The 24,552-nt window shown below is 40.0% G+C and overlaps 1 protein-coding gene across 5 annotated transcripts in view; it reads left to right on the top strand.

Annotated features, from left to right (window-relative positions):
- Positions 1-24,552, top strand: part of MAP2K5 (mitogen-activated protein kinase kinase 5) — a 252,618-nt gene that overhangs the window by 155,219 nt on the left and 72,847 nt on the right. For 4 of the 5 annotated variants that reach the window (XM_028100051.2, XM_028100050.2, XM_028100053.2 and 1 more), the window contains one exon: positions 13,319-13,348. The exons of the other annotated variant lie outside the window; for it this stretch is intronic. In XM_028100051.2, coding sequence (XP_027955852.1) covers positions 13,319-13,348 — 30 coding nt within the window. The remainder of the gene's footprint in view (positions 1-13,318; positions 13,349-24,552) is intronic. 5 annotated transcript variants of the gene reach the window in all.

Consider the following 24,552-nt stretch of genomic DNA (forward strand, 5'->3'; position numbering starts at 1 on the left):
CACAGTCGATTAAATGTCTGACTCTTGGTTTCGGTTCAGGTCATGAGATTGAGCCCTGCATCCAACTCTGCGCAAGTGGGGAGTCTGCTTAAGGCTCTCTCTCTCTCTCTGCACCTTCCCTAAAATAAATAAACCTTTTTTTTAAGGTAAAAATAGTTGGATAGAACCACCTTTTTTTATGGAAATGGTAAAAAACTGTGAACATATCCCATTTTTAACATATTGGCTTTATATATATATATATATATATATATATATATATATATATACACACACACATATATATGTGTATTTTTTTAATGGATGCTAGATAAGACTCATTAGATACCAAGAAAATGAAATGTAATTTCCATTTATAAGCAAACATAGAAAGCTCTGTGAAATGAAAAGTATTAACAAAGTGGCATAGATCACAAAGCCCAGTACCCTTGACAGAAGCCTCTGGAGAATTTTGATGAAGGGTGGGTAATTTTCATTCTATGAGAAGATTTTCAGATTCAAGGGCTGCCATCCTAATTCTTGAACTCTTAAAATGCTCAGACTTTGGATTAACTAGATACATTCGCACCACCACTTGCAATCAGTGTGATTTCGGCCCAGTCATTTTGCTACTCCCAAGTGTTGCTTTCTTATCTGTAAAATGAAGATAACTTTAGAATTCATTCATTCCTCAAATATTTATTGAGCACCTTTTATGCTCCGCATACTTTACGAAGTGCTTCAGGTACACTTGTAAATTAAACAGGCATGTTCCCTTTCCTTGTTGAATCTACAACATGAGGGAGGCAGACGATAAACAATAATAAACACATTTTTGAAAGCAGCAACTTTCAGTATTCTAGGCTCTTCTCTAAACACTTTCATTTAATAATAACCACCCTATAAAGTTATTTTGAGAGTAAGCCTCTCTTTGAAATAACATCCTCATCTATGTATTGGGTGGTTTTGCCAAGTGACAGAAATTATGGAACATTATCCAGACTCGGTTCCTGCCCCTAAATATGTGGAAGAACCCATCCCTGCCCCCGCCCCCTACGTAAGAACACCCAGAGACAAAGCTGTCTCTAGTGGTCCACAGCTGCGGCTTTGTTTGCTTTTCTAGCCCTTGGTGATTATGAACCTGGTCTGAGGGGTGACGGATGGCTCTGGGTACCCTATGAGCAGCTGCTGTCAGCTTCTCTAGACCATAAAACTTGGCCTTTGCTGTGCTTCACTTAAATACTGACATTTTCTCCTCTCCTTTATAATTATTGTCAAGAACATGAGTGGAAGTTGAATCTTACCATATGTTTGGTCTGCTGCTCCATCTAGTGAAACATCTTACCTGTTGATCAGAAGTTTCTGCTGAAAACCATCAGAAGGCAAAAGGATCAAAGCTGAAGGGTCCAAACAACAAGGAAATTTCAGTGGAAGACTGTATAGAGAAGTGGGCAGGAGTATGGTCTGGAGTCCTTGTCATGGGCCTCCTTCCCTTCCGTTGAAGAATGTTGAGAAAAAGAGCATGTAACAGTTTCCATCACTCATTCCCCTGCTCTTACTCCCCTTTCTCTAATTCTGTCTTAACTTGGTTTTTTCCATTGTCATTTTTTAAATCTAAAACTTTTTGCAACTTACTGCAAAAAGAAGCCATTAAAATGACCTTTGGGAGATGATGGATTGACTAGTTCAGTCTGCTGCAAGGTTTGTGAAGGGATCCAGCTGTCTCAGATTACCATGCCTAAATGTGCATTTTCCAAGGTTGTCAGTGATCGCAGTGAATGTGCAACTGGCAGACAAAGTGAGTGTTTCCCACTGAATGAGGCATTGTTGAGCTGGCTTTGTGCTCGGAGCTATCTGAACAACCATGAGATTGACAAAACAAGATGGAACAGGTGCTGGCAGTCCCAGCTAAGCATTTTATTATTTTGATGGATTTCAGACTGGTTTGAAAGTTTTTCCAACAGCACATGTCCAAATCATTTGTGTTTGTGTGTACACAAACACACAAACACACAATTTGGACTTTTAAAAAAACATTAAGTCAACAAAGTGTTCATGTGAAGAATAAAGAAATAAAGAGAAGGCAAAGCAAGCATTTGACAACCCATATTCAGATGTTTGAAGGATTGTCAGAAGAGGCAAGCTGCTGCTCGATGACTGGCAGGCTGAACTTTCTGAAGCTAACATGACCAAAAAAAAAAAAAAAGCCCATGGTTTTCTATTCAATATAAAGAAGAAAATTCTAATGGTTAGATCCCTACATCCTTCCCTACTCCACGGTGGAATCATCCCCTTTAGGGATAAAAATGCCCCATTTACGTAGTGACTGAATAACCACATGCCATGTCTCAAGTTTTTGTTTTTTCTTTCTTAAGAAGAAATGCTTTGTAGAAGAAACAAGGATGAGGTTAGATAAGATGCAGTCATTTATTCATTAATCACTCAGAATTTTTATTGAGTGTCTAGTATGTGGCAAGCAGCGTTGCTAGTCACTGGGAACATGGCTGTGAATGAAACTGATAAAATCCCTTCATGGAACCGCCGTTTTAAAGAAGGTGTTTGACAACAGCAAGTCATTAGACAGAAACAAGCAGTGTTATATGATAGGAGTAACTGAGTGGTGTGTTGTGTAAATTAAGATCTCTTAAATTGAGATCTAAAAGATAAGGGCCGGTCTTCTAGTGACATCTGTCAACTCTAAATTCTGTGAGTGATAATTTAGGGAACCACGGCCGCTCCCTTGAGATGTCCAGTGGTAGAAAGCACTGATCCTAGAATTGTGTCAATACTCAAATCCAGGGACCTGGAAATCAATTTAAAAATCCTCTTGAAGATCCTATAGACCATAGCACATACTTTGGTTCTGAACTGGCTAATAAAAACTTCCAACATTTTTATAGCATGTATGTAGACAATTCTTTTACACACCTTATCTTGTACTTAGAGATTAGCATGTTTTTTAACCAGAAGAGAGTCTTTAGAACTTGTTAAATCAGATCTCTCCTCATACCAATGAGGAAGCCGGGGGCCAGGGGACGGGGGTGGGGGGGTCCTGCCCACAGTGACAGCATGCAGCCAGTCCCATGCAGAAGAGGACTGGAATCTAGGGCTTCTGCTGTCAAGTCTAGTGCTCTGTCCTATTTTTGCAGCTGTTGACGTCTTCTTGCTCAGTGTCATTCTCACAAGAAGGGTGACAACATAACACCTTGCATATACCTAACACTTAACAAAACCACTTTATACTACTTCATTTAGGCTCCCCTACACTGTGATGGGAAATGACTGAAAAATCAGTAATTTGAGGCACCCCAAGATTGTTCCACCGTATAAGCATCAAAGCTCCCATTTTGCAAGTAAAGAAACTGAAATCTAGAGAAATTAAAGGACTTCTTTAGAAAGGTTACGTGACTAGGCCAGGCAGCGGCAGTCATGTGCCCCAACTCTGCTGCTGTCATTATGCTGTAGAGATAAGCAGATCAAGTAGTTTGGGAAGAGAAGAGAGAAATGGTAAACGTAAATGAGCAGGAAATTAGATAAAGGAAAAGACTGATTTATCGTGATTCTGCTTGTCAGTCAAGACTGCTTTTCCCAGGCTTACTACCGACACTGTGACACTGTCCCTAGAGCTGCTTCAGCGTTACCGTATTTCAGAGTGTACATGTACCATTGGTTTTCAGAAATGCTAATGCCTAGTTTATGTTTCTTTTTTTTTTTTAAGATTTTATTTATTTATTTGACAGAGAGAGAGAAAGAGAGTACAAGCATGGGGAGCAGCAGGGAGAGAGAGAAGCAGAGTCCTGCTGAGCAGAGACCCGACGTGGGGCTCAATCCCAGGACCCTGGGACCATGACCTGAGCCGAAGGCAGACACTTAACCAGCTGAGCCACCCAGGCACCCCTTAGTTTATGTTTCTAAAGAAATACAAAAATTAACCTAATCTCCAGTGTGTCTGCTCTGTTAGGAAGTGGGTAGGTGAGAATTCCATCTAATCGGTAAATATTTATGTAATGCTATTCTGTGTTGGCAGTAAGGATACCAACTTTGCCCTCAGGAGCTCCTTGACAAGTAGGTAGAAAGATAAATAAAAGTGCAATGGAAGTGCATAGGACTGGGCAGATGAGAGGGAGAGCTGACATCGATGTCAAGGAAAGCATTTCCGTTATCTGTTACTCTTAATAAGGCACCCAACATTAGTGGCTTAACATCACAACCCTTTATTTACAGGATTCTATGGGTCAGGAATCTTAGGGCTCAGCCATTAGACGCCGTATCCACAGGGGCCTCTGGTGAGGGTGCAGCCAGATGGTGGTTAAGAATGGAAGATCCAAGATAACTTCACCTGCATGCATGGCACCTTGGTGGGAGTGGCCACTCCATCTCTCTCTTTCTCTCTCCGAGGAGCAGCATACAGATGCTAGAAGTATGAGAATACTACCCGATGATGACTCCCTTGACTTTGAAATGTCTAGAAACAGAAGTGTAGAGTTGGTTGAACCAGTGGACTATACCCCAGCACTGATGTTTTCTCAGCTACTCACAGCTGCATGACTCCAGTGAGCAATTTAGAAATGGAGAAACACCCCACCGTGCCCCGCCCCATACCCAGAGCTAGGTTTGCAGGGACTGTTACCATGATTGAAGTTGTGTACTGTTAGAGGACACAGGTCAGCATTATACAAACATATTGAAAGGGTGTCATTTCTTAATTCTCACTGTGAAGATGAAAATGGTTATTGAATTAAGTACACAAGATGGATTGGAGGACAGTTAACTCCAGTCTTTTTCCCTGCTTACAACCCTTAAGTCTTTAATAAGAAATAAGCCATTTAAATTAATCATAATGCTTAAATATGTGAAAGTGATTATTCTAAGCAGTGATGTGTAAGAGGGCCTTGTCAGTTAAAACTATCAACCCGTAATACTGAAGAGTTTGTATACTATGTTCATTAAAGTAGTGCAGCGCAGAGGGGCGCCTGGGTGGCTCAGTCAAGGAAACGTCCGACTCTTGATCTCAGCTCAGGTCTTGATCTCAGGGTCATGAGTTCATGCCCTGCATCGGGCTCCGTGCTGGGTGTGGAGCCTACGTTAAAAAAAAAAAAAAATAGGTATTAGAGCATAGAAACAACTAACATGCACTGCCAGGTTGGGTAAGCTCTAGAAGACCTCACCATCAGGGAGTTTATCATAATCAACAAATGCTTATTGTCAGCCAACTGCAAAATACCATTTCTGGTGTCATGGAGAACACAAAAGTATATGACTTAAGAGTCTGCCCTTAAACAAAACTCAAAATTTACCAGGCATTAGAGACACAGGAAGATGTAGAACACTAGGAAATGTCACCCAGGTAGGATGTGCTCCGCTGCCCAGTGAATGGTATGGACAGGGAGTGATAGGAATTTTGTCTTCAAAATTGTGTTCTGGGATTAACTCCCACCAGAAAAGGAGTAGTAATTCGAACCAAGTCCTGAAAGGATAGGTACCCTGGAGTTCCCTCTGTTCATCTGTTGTTACACCATCTTAGAATCCAGATAGAGAAACTACCTCCAGTATTGCATTTTGAGTTGTGCCAAAATTTGAAGTTCATTTTTTCTATTAGAAAAGTAAATTGTTTGCTTTCAGCCATCATGACTGAACGTTATCTCTTTTTAATTTAGAGTTTCTCACTGAATTTCCTTTCAGTGCACAGAACACCATCAAAAGAGACCTTTGCAGTTGTTTCTCAGTGACTTTTAGAGATTTATATTACCCAGATATTTTAATTAGCATTGTTCTGAGTAAAGATACCGGTGGAAATCAACTTGGAACAATCAGAGTGTCTTCAAAGCTACAAAAGTGGGTCTCTTCAAATAGAGAGGGTTTGTTTTCCTTTTTTTTTTTATCAACTGTTTCATATTTACTATGGCCAAGTTGAAATTATGTATTGTATTTAAACCGTAGTATTCATGCAAAAAATTATTCAAAGTTTTTGCTCCAGTGTAGTATAGATAGATTGATAGATATATACGCACACATATACAAACGCACACAGTCCGAAAGAAAACGATGCAAGTCAAGTAGCATTGTGGGAGAGGAAGGAGAATTTATGTGTTGGGACAGCAGGGTGAGAAGGACCGAGCAACGTTTAAAGATTCAAAACAATAGCGTTTAGCATGAAATCTACTTTTTATCATCCTTACCCAGCCATCAGAATGAAGAAAGACAGTGTCCAGCTGTAGCAGTAGTCTGGTAGCAGGAGAATTAGAAGTAAAGGTACTAGTGCCCGAGGGGTGGGTCATGAATTAATAATTGCTATGTGGCGGATGAGCCCGTCAGAAGAGCTGAAAATGAGGAAGTTGCCTTGCAGAGTGCTATCAATCACTCAGTGACCATAACTTCCAGTAATTAGTGTATTTTATGGGCCTTTGCTTCAGTGGCTCGAAAGCACATATGCTGCAGTCACAGCTAAACTTTGCCGGAGTAATATTCCAGGATGATTTATCCTCCTGCTGCACTGGGATATACCCCTCTATTAGGTGAAGATTGTGAACTAAGCTGCAATAAAGTGTAAGTTTAGGTACAGTTTGCCCAGGTTGAGACCTCAATGTATCATGCTTTTCAGCATCCACGGTTAGGCTACAGCAAGCAATCGTTTTTAACCGTGAAACAAATAAAGCAATTAATGGAACAGCATTAGGATATTGTACTTGTGAATTACTGTTGCCCTCTCCCCATTTAAGTGTCCACTGTAATAAGCCCATTTCTAATTAAAAAAAAAAAACCACACTCTATTGGAAACATTTATTTGTAATGCTGTCTTTTCTCCACTATTATTAGTAATCTGTGGGATAGAATGGAGGACCTTCCAAATGATGGAGAAGGACTTGATTTATTTCTTTGTGTTACCATGTTTGGCCTCCTTCAGTTAAAATAAATTTACTTTTTATCCGTGGACTCGAGTGAGGATGAGTAGTTCTTTTTTAAATACTGGCACATGTTAAGAAGCCCTCCTGATGGGAGCCTCACATTTAGGCTCTTTCGACACAAAGAAAACATGTTATTTGCGAGCTCTCAGGAGCACTTAGCACTTTTGTACAGCTGTAATGAGTTATTTGTTGTGGTTCACCCACTGCACTGGAAGTCTCCGAGGCCTTTGCAGACAGGGTCCTTTGCCATTGCCAAAAACATCTGTAGAGCCCACAGTTCTTAGTGATTTAACAAGCTTTGCCACCAACCTGCAGTATGACCTTGGGTAAATTAATTAAGCTTCTGGTGCCTCCATTGGGCCATAATTCTGTTTGTGTTAAGGAAATCCTTACAGTTTATAGGAAAGTGTTATGTGAAAAGTATAAATGGAATAGGGAAGAGATATGCAGGGTCCCACTGTATTCATTGTATAGTGAAATGTTTCTGCACCACTTTTAATGGTGGCGTCCTTGCATTTCCTTAAAATAGACACCAGTGGTACGCTTATTTCTCCAAGCAGGGTGGAAAGGTGTACCTATTTTGGCGCTTTCATTACATTTATTATCCCATCTTTAATTTGCAATGTACTATAATATCACACAAGTTAAAACAATAATAGTAAAACAACCTAATTGTCTTTAATTAAAGTGAATTAGGTTTTGATTTTAATATATTTGATGTAGGGAGAACTGATAACGTGGAGGGTCCCTGAGGTTATTAGGGCATATTTCTGTTGGGCCTGATGGTGTTAGTAATAACCCTCTTCCTTATAGTTCTAGACACGAACAAATATGTCACTTCATCAGTCTCTGTTACTCGCACTTATGCCCCTCCGCAGGGGTCGCAGATTCCACAAGTTATCAGCTAATGGCGTTATACATTAAAAATTGAAGCTTTCCTCACTCCGAGGCCTTTCAAGGCTTTGTTCTTAAGCCCTAGACACTTTGGAGTGCAGCTGCAAACTATAGGCAGAAGATTAAATTAATTTGTAACTCTTTTTTTTTGGTCCTGCATTACTAAATCCTCCACATTTAATTGAAACCCTACTTCAAGACGCTTTGTGTTTCTCTGTTCTTTGTTGTCAGTTTAACCTCCAAAGCATTTTAACACTGGTAAATTGCTGTTATATCCTTTGGATTGTTTTTAAACCATTCAGTAAGGGGATAGTGAAATTGATACATGGGAAGAAAAGTCAAATCTTAGGGTAGATCTTGAGGTATTTAATATTTATTATGGTTCTTCACCAGCATAGTTTCAGATGATTTAAACTCTCTCTCTAGGACTGTGTAAATTGGTCTTGGGATGAAATCTCACCTAGGGAATTTTATGTAATCCAGTAGTTAAGTCTGATTTTTTAAAGTTTCCCGGTGTCTGAATGTTCCAAAGTGACTGCTGCATTTCTATAAAATGAAGGTTTAACTGCAGTGCACAATCTAAATGCAAGATCCTTAGATGGAAATTTAATTGTGTAAAATGTGCACCGGGTAATTACAAACAAATTTTAGAACATTTCAGACTATAAAGTCCTCCTTCAGCTAGATCACTGACTATATTGAAAATGCTTATTTTCAGTTTGCAGTTATGCCAAGAAACAGAATATGTCTAAATTAAGAATAATAAAAAAAATATCCGGGGCTCTTCAGTATAACTGTAAATTTAAAACTACTAGCACATTGTTGATATTCTAAGAAACTTAATTCACCAAAAACATATGTTGAATTTGTATTCCCCACTTGCTTTCTTGCTACAGTGTATTTTTTTCTCTTTGTCATTTGTGACTTCATGACCGTAATTATTCATGTTACCAACAGAAGCCATTTTTGTTGCTTTGTAAATAAATATCTTCTTTTTGTTAAAATACAGATGTTTCTGTCATCCAGTTGCTATGCATTTAGCAGCCGTTATGATCACACCCCCATACACATATTTATTATTTAAATTATAAAATCCAACATATTCAAATGCTGCTAACTCAAGAGTATTTCATAGATTATGATTGGACAAATCAAAGATCAATAAGATGACACTAAGGAACAGTTAGTTTTACAGTGAAATGTTAGTAGTTTACTGTTACTGAAATGTATTCCCAATGGTAAATGTTTTCAGAGCATTCTTTTTCTGCCTTTTACGTAGTGAATTTCCCACAACGAACGGAGTATTTAGCAGTTTGCTGAATCTTAAGTATTTGGAATCAAAATGCACTTTTTTCTTTAACATTAAATAGAATCCTCTCCCTCCCCCATCTCTACGTCCACCACCACCCCCCCAAAATAAATAAAGCTTTTCCAAATCTTTTACAACACAGGCCGCTCCCCTCCTGGGAATGAAAAGGATGTGAGAGTCAATTGATGAATTGCTGGCGCTTATGTGCATCCACGTTTTTCAATATACTTTTTTTTTAAACTGGACTTAAGCTGCCTATATTTAAATGCTTCTTTTGTAAAGATGAAAAAAAGAGCAAAGATTTCTATTGGCTTAGTCCTAATCTGTTTGCTTTGTTGTGATTCTTTTTTTTCCCCTTTCCTTTAACTGTTAACCTATTTATAAATCTAAATCTACATACAAAGGTCATTGGTTGGCTGAACTTAAACCATTTTACTCAGTAAATTTAATTAAGAAAATACAGTGCAACTCATAAGCAAATGAGTTTTTTCCTAGTTTTAAACCAAACCACCCTCTTGAGTGCTGATTGCCTTGCCCGACCCCTGGTGATACAGAAACAGGCAAAATTAAAAAGGACATTAAAGCTTCATTAAATCTGAAACACATTTAGTACAGTGACATATCTGCAGGCCATTTCAGAGAAGATTACATACTCTCTTTTGTAAGTTTCCTAATTTATAATACCTTGACAATAAAAACTGGGGAAATGCAAGTAGATTAATAGACCAGTAGGGGTAAAAGATACAGAATGGCCCCAGGTCCGTCTGTCTCTGAAATAATTCACTCACAGCATATGTGTTCCCTCTTCCTCATAAGGGTTCAGTGTTTATTTTGACTTTTGACAGCCTCATGAGGAGCCTCTTCTTCATGCAGCCATATCTGCTAAGAGACCTTTTCCTTCCCTTCTCCTAATTGAACTTGATAAAAGGGTTCTAGGGCCTGGCTATATATTTCCTTACGTTTTGCCACAAGACAAATAGCGGGGAACAAAAACACCACAGTTACGTTAAATCTAGAACGACAGGGACGTATGTGGAAGGCAGCTTCCTCTCCCGGGGCCTTAAAATGACTGCTTCTGGTGCCAGCCTACTGGTGCCACTGCCAGTTTGCACGGTGCAGAATTGGAATCCTTGGCCTCCTGCTGGAGCAGCACAGTGGTGACAGGCTGCGAGAGAGAGGAAATGATGGTTGTACCGCTCTGGTCAAGGACGAGGAACCATCCTGTGTCCTCTGGCTCCAAAGAGGTCAGAGCTGCAAGATGCCTTAGAGCAGTTCTCCCAGGAATGTAGTTGACAGGCCTGAGATTTCGTAGGATGTCAGGAAAGTACACACAAAGCAAAGCCAGGCCCGGGAATGATGAGTTCACCAGTTCAAGCACTGCCAGCCACCTGGTTCCAAGCAGACTGGTACAGAGAGGCTCCCAGCTGACCAGCCTGCACTGAATTTTCTCTCTGTATGCATGGTGGTATCTTATAGGGTAAAGGAATGATAGCAGCCATCCTTAGTACATCGTACCAGTTATGACAGGGGCACCAAGTAGATGAGTGCACATTCCCAAGTTGACTGTAGCCTGACCTCTCCATAGAACAATAATAACTCGAGAATTTGAGGCTTTGTGTTCAAGTGGAAAGAATTCATATTTTTCATTTTATGCCACTTCTTTTTTAAGCCTTCCATTTATCATTGCTTATTTAGTTCTTTAGCAAAAACCAGCATCCCATATTGGTACCAGCCAGCTAACTTAGATTTTTAACTGTGTGTGTCATGGGCAAGTTCTTCTGCCGGTGAGCCATGTGGACAGAATTCTTCCACGGTCCTCAGTGACACATGAACCATATACCCGAGTGAGTGACACAGGGCCTATAGAATGGCTTGAGATAAAATACTCTAAATGTCGTCTACTAGTCATTAAGTTGTTAGCTTTTTTAGATGACAGATCCTCCTCTTGGTAGTTTGATAATTCCAAATGGAAGGATGTGCAAAACTTGTCATCCACTGATGAGTGTGATGATAGGTGACAGCTTTTCTTGAGCTGTCACTGCCGGTCAGGTCAGTGTAATGGTGCAAACGCTTAGGCTACCATTACTGCCGTGTAGACCACAGCAGCTCCCCCTGAATCAATGTGCACAATCTCGTTGGCCAGAAACACACTGTATTTACAAAATATAAGGCAAATGGATTGCCTGTATTGGGTCAGATTTAGAGTAGAGGGAATGGAGAGCTGAGTCTCTCCCTTCGTAATTTAAAACAGTGTATAGACAACAAACATAATCACATGAACCTGAAAGGGCGTTTAATTAACATCCACACTCTCTTTCCATCGTGCCATCTTGTGATGTTTTTGCTATCTGTACTTTATACTAATCCCTTGATGAATGATACTTACTAAATGAAATAATGGGAGTATAACTTTATATCTTGAAAATCAATGAACTCTGTGTATATAAGAATGAGTATACAAGGTAATGAAACTGACTAGGCATTGCAAAACACACATACATATATAAATATACATCCAAATGAGTGTTGGCCTTTTCAAAGTAGTCACCTTACAAAGTCATATGGTTTATTCCTATTACATTGCTTTACTCTGACTGGTTTTAGATCTTTAAAAATTAACCTCATAACCGCATCTTCATGTCTGTCCTTATTAAGGAACAAAATATTTATTCTTCAAAGGTGGCTTTGGGTTTTGGTAATACCCACAGGCCATTCAAACCTTAGTCAACAAATAATTTACATGATCAAAAAGCTGACGTGTATAATTTTAAGGCCAAGATAAAATGCAATTCTAATAAAATGAAGTAGGTGTTCTTTTGTTATTTGAAATGATTCTAAGAAAAGAGTTCAGTAATGTTTCCATAGTGTCCTTGTTTTTTAAATAAATGCACAACTTCTCAAGATGTAGAAAAGCAATGTAAAACTCTGGAAAGAACACTGGATTAAGTTGCAAGGCTTAGGGTCAGGCCCCAGACTTCTCCTGATGAACTGTGTGGGAACTTCTTCAATGGGACCCTTGGGTTCTAATCTGTGAAATGGATTGATGCTCTTTTGGATTCATTCCACCTTCAAAGTTCCCTGATATAGCAATTCTACTTTGAAAGTAGTTACAAATACATATAAAGGATTTCAGGCCTGAGGATGGGCTACATTATGAAGTTGCAAAGTTTTGCTGCTATTTTCTTTAAATATGTTATGGTACATTTGGTAAATTTTATCTTATTACTTTATATCAACTCTGTTCCTGGTTGAATCATTGTGTTTTTTAACAGGTGAGAATTCTAAGACCAAAATTAAGTGACTGGCCTAGAAACACATGGCAGTTTACAAATCAAGCAAAATTGGAAGCTCTCTAAAGATCCATGTTCCCGATTTCACTTAGACCTCTAGTTCGGACTTTGCAGCCTTGAAATAGCCACTTTTCTACTAGTGGTAGCTCTTTTTTTCCTGTGGATAGAAAATGAATGAAAAAACAAATAAATTGATGAAAATAGTGGCAAAATTTTCTGTTTCATTTGGCCCATTCCCCATTTCCTACAACAATGCCTATGTGCTTGTTACTAAAAACTCTACAGAACTGTGGGCTGGGAACAATAAAGTGTTTCCATCTTACAAGAGGAAAAGCCAGCGGTCTGCTCTGGTTTTATATCTCTGTCTAAATGAAAACTGTCAGGGCGCCTGGGTGGCTCAGTTGGTTGGGCGACTGCCTTCGGCTCAGGTCATGATCCTGGAGTCCTGGGATCGAGTCCCGCATCGGGCTTCCTGCTCAGCGGGGAGTCTGCTTCTCCCTCTGACCCTCTTCCCTCTCGTGCTCTCTATCTCTCATTCTCTCTCTCTCAAATAAATAAATAAAATCTTTAAAAAAAAAAAAAAAGATCCTATCTTGTTTAAAAAAATAAAAAAATAAAAAAAATAAATGAAAACTGTCGCACACAGGTAAATATGAATAATGCCCATAGAGCTGAGAATGTTGCTGAGAGAAACCACATAATGGTAATGTTTAGTTGTTAAAATTAGAGTATTTTATGAGGGGTGCAGTATTGCCCATTGAAAATGTCCATTCTAAATACAACGTTTAATGTAATTACAGCAATAGTTTAGTTCCTGCATCCAGGGTTGAGAGCTTTTTATATTTGCTGGGTATAGTTCTGAAGTTTAGTACTTGTCTGTCTTAAGGAGATCTGCCCTGCATGCAAATCTATAACTAGACAAATATTATTTCCTTTCCCAGCTTGCTCTTGGGAGGTTTCCATATCCTCAGGTAAGATTGTTCATTACTGCCGTTTGCCACTGTGACATTCATTCCTATGTATGAAGGTGCAAGGAGCAATTGTGAACATTTGAGCCACATACAAATAAATCTGTCCTGTTAAATTGAAAAGTGATATCTTAAAAGAGTCATTTAGAAGTCTCTGTTGATTTTTGATTTTTTTTAAACTCCAGATTTTTTTTTCTCTTTGTTAAAGGTTGAAAGGCATCATCATGCTCTTCCTTTGTGTGACATTGGTGATGTTTTTCCTTATCCTAGCCCAGTGCCGTGTGCTCATACTGAGGTTAGAGAGGCACAGCCTTTTCTTGATACACTGTTTGAGCTTTTGGTTTCAGTTAAAATTATTTCAATTAAAGGGTTGAGATGAAGGGTGAAAATACCCAATCCTAGATCATTATTTTTGCTAAGCGAATAGTCGGGCCCCCGATTTTATGGGGGTATGATTCTGAAAATACAAATTTTTAAAAAATTTGCCCATTCCTATCCACATTTGTAAGAAAACAAACTGTCCATTATATTACCATTGCTGATGATAATCTTTATAATTTCTTTAAGATTTTTATTTAGAAGGGTGCTAGCACTTAAAATATAAAGCTGTTTTGTGGTTTGAAAATTATTCCCTGGTGTGCAGGGGGCAAAATAAGTGAAATGTCTAGAGGGATGAAAAATGCATGGATTGACTGTTTTCCTCTGGTTGGTGCTCCCTGTTTTTCTGGCATCTTGGTCTGTACAGGCCAAAGTGCCTGGAGGCATGTCTGATTTAAAGGTGGTGTTGGTCTCTGCTCTTTAAGCATCTATTAACTTGCTATTATTATGCAAATAAGTGTTGTATTACACATACTAATTTATGCATGGTTAGATTATGCAGATGCATCACAAACATGGTTATTGAATAATAGGATGGGGCTCATTCACTCTACCATCTTTATAAGCTGTTTTAAGCGAATTCTCCTGGTACCCATGTGGACATTTAAAGACCCTTCATTTGCTGAAATGTGTCTTTTGTATCCTTTTTCTTTTACAGTTAAAGCCATCAGATGAGTGGGAGAGAAATCATCTAAGTTATTAGGTTCAAGAGTGTTACACTCACTTGTCAAATTTGTAGGTTTCTTTGTTTAAACATAATCTTTTCCTTAAAGAGAAAATCTAAAATGTAATCGCTTGGCATGCATGCTAGCATTTAGTCAGATTTTAGTGTATACAGCCTTGCTGCTTAGCTCTAGGTAGCCCATCAAATTAAAATCCCATTTTCAGGATTTATAGCTCATTAGAATATTTATCTTGGTAAGCCTCTAATTCTGTCAGTAATTTCTAAACAAATCACTGTTTGACCAATTTTTACAATCCCCTAAAATTTTGTAAACGCAGAGACCCTGTTACAGTGTATCTCTCAAAGAAGCCTTAGTAGAAAACTTGTAAGCCATCTCATAAAAGTGCCAGAGATTGAGAACATAGCTATATTCTTTAGATTCCTCATGTGTCGAGTAATTAACCAGTGAAATTTGGTAAGTGTTGAGTCTAAGAAACGGATTGCTGTCGCGTTTGACAAATGAAGCATTTGGATGCTCTGGTCAGATTTGGGAAGAGGCTGTACACCTTTGCAATTCTGTTTTCTCAAATGTTTAAGTATACATTTACTTGATCAGTCAAGTGGAAGCTGGAAAATTTTAACGTGCTGGACTCCCTAGTTAGCAATAACCTTTATGCCAGAGTGGGGAGAAAGCCATATTCCCTGAATCGTGATAGAATATTGTCACCAAACTGGGACTTTTATTTGAAATAATAGAAGCAGCTTTGATGCCATTAGGCTTATTTCCCAGATCTTTCAACAGAAGTTTGTGTGCTTCGTTGGCTAGAATCAGCAATGACCTTTGGTGGACTTGGCATTTATTTTACCGGTGTTGTCCAACAGACTGGAGACTGGGAAAGGGTACTGTATCGGTGTCTTTCCTGCCCTTCACTTTGTCCTGAAAGTACATGAGGAACAATGTTCATTTTCATAGTATTCCGGACACTGGATTATGAATAATACCTTCTTTGTGGCCCATTGTATCTCATTTGAACCCCAAGCTACTCTGTGAGATGGCATCCCCTCATAAATGGGGCATGCGGAATGGTTGATTTGCTCAGCGTTGAACTGCAGTGGGGTTGGTTCCATGGAATCCCAAGTGCAGTAGGCAGGAGTGAATCACAGACATCATCGATTCAAACCTCTGTACCATATTTCTGGAAGCAGACATCCACACTTTGCTTGAATACCTCAAGTGATAGGAAACCCATCCAGTCAAAGCAGGGTTCTGTTTACCAAGCTAAGGACTGACTGCTTCATCCTAATTGTCACCTGCTGGTCTGGTCCTTGAACACGTGAAAGCCTTTCATAGATCCTCATGATCACATAGTTTTGCATCCCTTCTGTCCAGGGCTGGGGACAATCCCAAGACACTGCTACTTTGAACTCAAAGTCCAATCAGGGCACCAGATTTGAGCTTTTCACTAATGGCAAGTTGAGAAGACCAGGCTATTGGACAGAGCTCCGGACCAGGAGCCAAAAGATGAGAATGGGAACCCAACTCTCCCACAAACTGTGGTCACCATAGGCCTTAAATTCTTGCTTTGTAACTCCTTGGGGCTTTAGTTTCCTTAAATCTAGAATGCGGTTCCTGATACCTACCTTTCCTATCTGGTTAGAGCAAGTATGCAGATTAAATGTGCTTATGGCTCTGAAACCACTTGAAAAGTACCAAGGGCCAACCCACTGGCCCTGATGTTGGGCTGTAGCACAGAACAGAATTTCTAATTGTCAACCAAAGTTCACAAAAGGATGTGCTTGGCAACCTGCCAGCCACAGCTGGAGCAGAGCATAAACTGAGCAAAGAAAAAAGCAGGGAGGAGAGGCACGCTCGAAGATTTGTCCCCCACTGGCCCGGCGTCAGTGCTGCTGACAGTGTCGTTAACAGCGCCTCTTCCTACTGGCGATACAGTGTGTATCCAGTGGGGATGCATGATGATGAGGGAAGGGTGTCTGGAAGGTATCACGGAGAGTTGGTGGCCTGGGACCAACATAAAGATTAAAGGACTGGATTTTCGTTGAGATGATCATTCTATAGGAACTTCTTGTTTTGTGCATTAGGTTTTTACTCGTTCCTGGGAAGCACTGTCTAGTTTCCTTTCCTTTAGGCCTCAAAGTTGCATAGCCTCATTGGCATGCAGTTTAGGACTGGATAGAACAAAAGTTTAGGAGCCACTGTAAGTACACAGCCGTATCACTGCAACTTATGATAGGAACAACAGTGATGTCTTGGATCCATCTAGCACCTTTCAACATCGAGCTTCAGATCACTTCCTATTATCTGATTCAGATTGTACATCCCACCCTCAGGGGCTGTAATTCCCAGCCTCCAGGTGAGCAGACGGAGGCCTGGACACGTGAGGCCCCTTGCCTGAGGGCTGAATGGGTGCAGTTAGGCCCAGGACTTGCAGGCAACTAAACCAAATGCCTGGGCTCTGTGGACTCTGAATGTGGTTGGCTGTTCATACCACTCTTCTTTGTCCCACTGAGCCCCTCCAGGGCCTCCTCCTGGTTTGCCTTCTCCACTCCAGGAGGCCTCTTATGAGGATGAGAAATGCTAAACATCAGGGGCCATGCCATGGTAGATGATGACAAGGCCATTCCCTAGAGCCCTTTTGCTTTTCCTACCATGTATTTAGCAGAGGGACAGGAGGGTCCAGAGAGCTCCAGAGCTCTCCCTGACCCCAGTGCCATTAAATTCTGGGCGCCTGTGAAGCAGTAGGATCATGAAAAATTGTGTTTTCAAATGTCTCACAACCAAAAAAGTATCTTCATTTCTTGAATAATTTAGCATTAACAGTAATCTGGAAAGAGGCGCAGGTCTGGACAAGGACTGGAGCTGTGTATAGTTAATCATGTAGATCCAAATTCAGTTGACTTAAAAAACATGACGGTGGGCAATGGTTTGTTTAATGACACCATAATTTAGGAGAAATGAAAAAGATTGCCTGCTACAAATTGTCATCCTTCATTCAAACTTTACAATAGTGCCCTGCATTAGAATGTTAGTAAGTCCATTAAGGAGACTTCTCAGGGGGTGTGTCAGCTCTGGCATTTGGAAATTTGGTGAGCAGGATGCCACAGGAAAGTGAAGGTAATACAGATACAAATGTACTTAAAGTACTTTTGTATGTATAAAAATGTTGTTCTTTTGGCTACAATTCCTGATCTTGGTTAATAAATTACATCAAAGTGACCTGAAGTTAAAAAAAGGAAAAAAATCTGAGCAAATAGTGCCCCTGGTATTGTAAAGCTTTGAATGTTTTCACACCCCATTAATTTATTACTTCTCTTTCTTCATCTTTAAATTTCATTTTTTTTTTTCAAAAATTCCGACTCCCCGCTGCTGCAGTGATTTTCATCTTGTTGTTAATTTTCCCTGCTCCATATGGAGCTCCAGACATTTCACCTGGAGGCTGTACTAGATTTTGTTGTAGTGATCGTACTTCCGGAGGCCAAAACTGTCATTTAGGGTTCCTGGTGCATCTGTCTGCGCCAGGCTTTTCACTGGCATGGGAGAGTGTGAATAACAAATTGGATGCACCTGAGATTCAGATGATTAGTGTGTTTTGTGAATCTCCACGACTTGTAAGCAGATAGCTCTGGGGGGGCAGGAGGGTTGTACGGCAACTGCGCGTGAATCTGTACTCACACCTTACATTTGGGGCTTCACGAGGGAAGCGCAAACGTCCCAGGCAGTCTGAGTGCAGAGAGAGTAACAAATATTTCATCCCGCCTTGTCATTGATTAGAAAAGAGCCTTTAATTTCATTTCACCCCATGTTGTGATTAATTTGCATTCTTTGTCAGAAGTTAATGGAGTTTTTTATGGTTCACTCTGAAATCCTTGAAGACATCAGACTTGATCTGATGTTTATACAACCGCCAGCGGAATTTTTTCGTTTGATTGATGGCAAGCTTGATGTTATTCCAAACGGCTTTTTAAGCTGTTTTTAAGAATTATTTGAATAAAATGCAAGCAAGATATTGTTGTAACGATCAAGATTATCTGTTAAAAATCTGCTTCAAATAACGAAGATGATAAGTGGTAAAAAGGATCAAAAACATAAGAGATTGTGAATGGCGACGTCATTTGTTAAAAATACATAAGAATGGCATTCAAATAAATTATTGCAATATCTAGAGATCATTTTTCTTGAAAAGAACATACCATCATCTGGCCAAATAGAATAATTAAGGCTAAGGTAGAAGGAAAGTCTGGATCTTTGGGATCAAAAATCTTTACTACCAATTGGCTAATTCTCATTTATTCTGCTAGCTTTTGCCACCAATGTACGAAATAGAGATCTACTGTTCTTAACTCAAGGAGACAAGGTCTGTCAGGCCTGTTAGCTGAACAAAATGATGACATATTACTTGTCTCAATAAAGAGGCATTCTTAAATCCCAGTACAAGATCAACATAAGTGGATAATAGAGGATTTTAAGTGAAAGACATGCATTCTTAATAGTATAATGACTGGCCTTTTTCATAAGATAGCACAGAAATGAAATACCCTGTTTTTAAAAGCAGAATACCCTGGTTGTTTGTGGGTAAAAGGAATGTGTATTCGTCCCCTGTGCACTATCTATCAAAGTATGAGGGAAGCTGTAGGTGGCGTTTGCTCAGAACCCTCTGCTACTAACCAAGGAAATATGTTTTGCAAATGCTTTTTGATTACTAATACCATTTGTTTGATTTGGGGGCTTTGCCTTGCTTGAGCAGATTCTTGCTTTGCTGTGATTGCTGCTAGTGAAACTTACTCAGGTCAAAAAGCTACTTATCTGAGCACTTTCATTTAAAACAGATTAATTTATTTGCTGTATCTGAAAGTTTGCTAAGTAATTGGGTGGGTTTAATTGAACTTACTGCTTTCTGATCCTTATATTAACATGATCTAAGGTCCTTTTTATTATATACAATCCATATTATTGACCAAATTTGCCCTGTTTTCATTTAAATGTAAGCAGCCTGTCAAGGAGAAAATATTTTGTTTAACTTGGCTTGGAAACCTGCTATTTTAATGTGTTTTTTTTTCAATTGACAGACTGTCTTTTAAACATTCATTTATTCTGTAGTAATAAATTGTGCTCTGGATAGAGCATTTGTCTCATAAGGGAGTAGAAAGCATGTGTTCTTAAAACTATTTTAAAATACTAAACACTTTTCTAAAGCTAGTGCTGAAATTCTAGTTTTTATACCTAATTTTATTCATGTTTTAAAAGCCTTTGCCTATGCTACGACTAATCCTAATTTTGATAATTTAATATTGTTTTATATTCAATGTTAAATTCAGGCCATAGGTTTTATTATTTATGTACTAATGTGTTGATCATGACAAGAGCAACCTAGAATTGCAAAATAATACCTAAAAAGTTGACCTTCTTTGGAGAGAGGTATTTGGAATTTATCCTTTGTTACATGAGTTTTTTGAAGTTCAGAACATCAAGGATTCTATAGAATCATTTGGATCCAGTTTTTTGTGTGAGGTCTCTAGTCACAGGGAAAAAACCAGCAGTAGGTAATTACCCTAAACTTCAGGTACTCACCTGTCATTGGCAAGAGTCTAAAAGAGCAATGTGTGTGCAGTTTTTTTGCTAAACAGATTTCTAGCCTACATGTTTTAATTCATTATTTATTTTCATTCTCATTATTTAGGATGTAGACATTTAAAGTATACTAATATTTAGGGGCTACTGTGTGGCTCAGTCAGTTGGGTGTCCTGACTCTTGATTTCAGCTCTTGTCTCGATCTCAGAGTCATGAGTTCAAGCCCCATGAAAACAATACATAAATAAATAATAATATATAGTAATGTTTAAAGTCATACAAAGTCAGATTTCATGTTCCAGCGGTGCCTGGGCAGCTCAGATGGTTAAGCATCTGCCTTCGGCTCAGGTCATGATCCCAGGATCCTGGGATCGAGCCCCACATCGAACTCCCTGCTCAGCGGGGAGCCTGCTTCTCCCTCTTCCTCTCCCTCTCCCTCTGCCTCTCCCCCTGCTTGTGCTCTTTCTGTCTCTCTCAAAAGAATAAATAAAATCTTAAAAAAAAAAAAAAAGATTTCATGTTCCATAAAAGGCAGAGGTGAGGGGCGCCTGAGTGGCACAGTCAGTTGAGCATTCAACTCTTGATTTCGGCTCAAGTCATGATCTCAGGTTTGTGAGATCAAGCCTCATGTCGGGCTCAATGCTGGGCGTAGAGTCTGCTTAAGATTCTCTCTCTCTCTCCCTTTCTTAAAAAAAAAAAAAAGAAAGGCAGAGGTAAAATTTAAGTGATAGGAAGATGTTCACTTACATACATTTGCTTCTCCCTAGGGATTCTGAAACTACCGATGTCAGATTCTTCTCTCATTATCTATCTCATGCTTATCAAGAGATCTCATAATGTTATTTGCTTAGCCTCTTGCAAAGGTAGGAAGTGGGTTCCTAGTGTGTCTTTAAAATAGAGCAGAAATGGAATAAAAAGAATTCCCAAAATGTGGGTAGCTTAGAAACATGACATTTTTCATTAAAGATAAATTACTTGTTAATACCTCATTTGAGGTAAATGCAGTTAGCCAGCTAGGCTAGTGAACCCTGTCTTTTTTAAAACACTAACCCCATGTTGGTTTGATTTTATAGCAACTCCTAAACTGGTGTATGACATACATCTCCGTTCAGGTTGACATGTATTTATCATCACAGGTACTCTGCCCTGGCACCATGCTGAGCAGCGGAAGTACAGACATGAAACAGATGTGGTCCCTACCCTCAAAGAGTCTAGTCTAGTGGAAAGAAAAATAAAACAAACACATGGCAGTTGATGCAAAAGGAACCCTACGGGATGTGGGATGCTGTGGCCTCGAGAGGAAGAGGTCAGCTCACTTTAGAAAGCTGTGAAGGTTTCACAGAGCAGGTGATGTTGGAGCTGAGGCTCTGAGGCTGAAAGGATGGGAAAGAACTTTCCAGGCGTTCTAGTCAAAAGGAGACTCGTGTGGTAAAAGATAAAGGTGTGACGCCGCATGTTGTATGCAGTAGCCCTCCAGTACTTTACTTCAGTAGGAGGGTACCACTCCTGCTACTGTTACTTTCGTCTTCCTGCCAGTTTAGGAATTTCCCTAGGTGACTTGTAAAGCAGCACTGGGAGGGAAGGAAGAAATGGGAGAGCGGAGCGGTAGAGGAGAGAGGGGTGTGTCAGGATGGAGATAGCGAGTACAGCAGACACCAGGTAATGAAGTTGGGGTTGAGAATTTTCGTGAATCCCTTTAAGATGGCTAGGGAGCCAGTTTGAGGCTGGAAATCATTACATTTTAAGATCTCTGCCCCCAAGGTCAGCTGGCACATGCTTCTGAGGGACTTGGCACATCACAGGACATTTTCTAGGCTTTCGGGGGTGGGGAGTTGTCATGCTCAGATGAGCTAATGCCTAAGAGGACACTTTGAAAAACATAAGAGGGTGACCAAGAGCAAGGTAATATTAGTATTATTTATATTTCCAGAAGGTACTTTAGGGATTTACCTATGTACTCTGAAAATATATGACCATGTCTCATGTCTCACACCAGGTAGGACTGAAATGAATTACTTTTCTGATCCCACAAGAGCCTTCCTTTACAGTCTTTCTTTTTCGACTTACAATTTGTCATTCACTATCACAATCATAATATATAGAATTATATACAGAACCTAGTCATTTTTAGTTCAGTAACTGGGGACCCTGATTCTTTTACAACTTTTAAATCATCAGCTTAGCCCAGAAATAGAATTTAAGTTTGAAGTCATAAACTTGGCGCCCAATCTGGCTTTCAGGTGACCACTTTGCCATCTTCTCTCTCCCTCGGGCTCTGTGGTCTTGGAGCCTTTGCACTGTTTCCCCTTTGGTTTTTATTGGTGCTGTTCTGCTACTTCATGGGATCAGAGAATTTCAGAATGTGACAAGATCTTACAGTGATCTCCTCCAACTCTTTTATTTTATAGAGGAGGAAATGGGATTCCAGTGCCATTCGGTGCCTCCCTCATGATTACCAGGTATTTAGCCACAGGGTCAGACTGGTTCCCACTCTAGAGGGATGGTGTGGGGAAAAAGAGCCCAGATGGCCATTTTTATTTTACAAAACCATCCACTCAAGTACTGCCTCGGACTGGTTGTGTCTGCAGAGTTGGAAGTTACTGTCCCAGGATGCTCCCTGTCTACCAGCTAATTGCTGATGGGTACAGACCCCTAGGGGCAATGTGGTCCTCAGCAGCGGTAACAGCAGTAACAAAGACATCAGCTTTTACCGTTACTCCAGTGTTTTACTTATCACTATTTTCAGTATAGAAAACTTGGGTAGATTTGGGGCTCTAAGTTAAAAAGGGGGCAGACCCGCCCAAGTTTTGTTTGAGCACAGATTACTTTTTAGATGTTTAACAGTTCTGGATTAATGCCCGGGGCGGGGGGAGGGGCTTGGGAATTCTTCCTCAACTAAAATGCTAATGATGCTAAGAACCCAACCCTCTTTAGTGCCAATAAAATGGACAAGCTAAGTTCATTGAAAACTCAGTGAGTTGTCTAAAAGGAGCAAAGAGCTGATTCAATTTAGTACTGGAGATTGCCCGGGACACACCAGGTGGAAAGAGGGTCCCAAGGGCTGCTAGGAGCTAGGAAGGGAGGCAGTTGTCTGTGTATGCACACAGTCAGGGTGTCAGCTCCAACACATTGTGGGAAACTGAGGCGACCAAGCAGAACCAAGTGTGGACTCTGTCAAAGTCTGTAGGTGGTGACTGCCATGGGGAGAGGGAAAGAAAAGCTAGAGAATAGGATGGTGTTATGAGGAAAGGAGGCCAGAGGAGGAAAGAAAGACCAAAGAGGGTAATGAAGCTTGTCTTGTTTTCTGTACAGAAACAGGTTGCGAAGAGCACCATTCTGGGCATAAGGAGACCGTGAGTGTAGTCCTGGTTCTAATGTGGTAAAATACAGTAAACAAGAGAAAGTTGCCAGCTAAAAGCCTTCCTCCAGCCCCTGCTCTTTGGACAGCCCTTTGCCACCATAGCGAGGCAGCCGTAAACACTCACTGACTCAGGGCAGAGAGGACCCGGAGGCAACAAGTGACACACCCGGCAGGTGACAAGTTAAATCATTGTCAGATTATGGTTTATCCCCCTTCCACCACCCTCCCCCCCCCCACACACACACACAGATCTCAGTTTTCTCATCTGGAAAAGGATAGAGGTGTGCTAGGTCAGTGATTTGCAGAATGATGGGAAGACAGAACATGAAGTCGGTGGGAATTTACTCCTGGACACACACACATGCATGCACACACAAATACCAGAGCAGTTCTGGTTTGCTCTGTTAGTTTTTGTTAATGAGTCTAAGTAATATCTTATGTGAACTTTGGTAAACACAGAGTCTGAAAAATGCTGGCCTAGATCCTTCTGTGGTCTCCTTTCATCTGGTATGAGCAGTGTCCCCCTCTTTAACACACCTTCAGCTATCTTTCTCATCACCATCTCCCCAAGTACGCTCTTGGATTCTTGAACTGGATTTCACTTATATCAAAGTATGAGAGGTGTGCCCTACAACTCTGAAACAGAAATCAAGCTTTGTTCAGTTCCTTCTAGATCCATGACTTCTTTTCTTCAAGTCCTGTTTTGAATCTCATTCATAGTCAAACCAGTAAGACACATGTGAGTTAACATGGTTACATGTGACTGTATTTCAGGAGTCTTTCCTTCCTAATTCCATATGAAACATGTATTGGCAGCAGTTGCAGCTTATCTCACAATCTCAGCAGGCCAAACAATGTCATATACATCACAACAACAACAACAACAAAGGCAGCGATATGTAGAGTCTTAGCCCACAAAGAAAGAATTCCTTAAAATGCCTGAGAACATCCCTTTTTGGGGGGACACTGTCTTAGAAATCTACAGTACCTTGAATCTAACAAATTGTATTTTGTCCAAATATAGAGTGGCATTTGGAGGAGAATACAAGCTCTGTGCTTAAGTCTTAGCTCTGTCACTGATTTTCAGCGACCTTAAATAAATCCCTCATTTTTGTGGACCAGCAGTTGTGGCTTGTCCATCTTCTAGGTCCTAGACTCCAGTACAGTGCCTGGTATATACTTGATAAAGGTATACGAATCAATGAGTTAGTGATTTA

Source organism: Eumetopias jubatus, unplaced genomic scaffold, assembly GCF_037043125.1.
Source record: "Eumetopias jubatus isolate StellerSeaLion01/CBP00866 unplaced genomic scaffold, mEumJub1_p1.0 scaffold_7, whole genome shotgun sequence".
In the NCBI taxonomy this organism is placed as follows: Eukaryota; Metazoa; Chordata; class Mammalia; order Carnivora; family Otariidae; genus Eumetopias; species Eumetopias jubatus.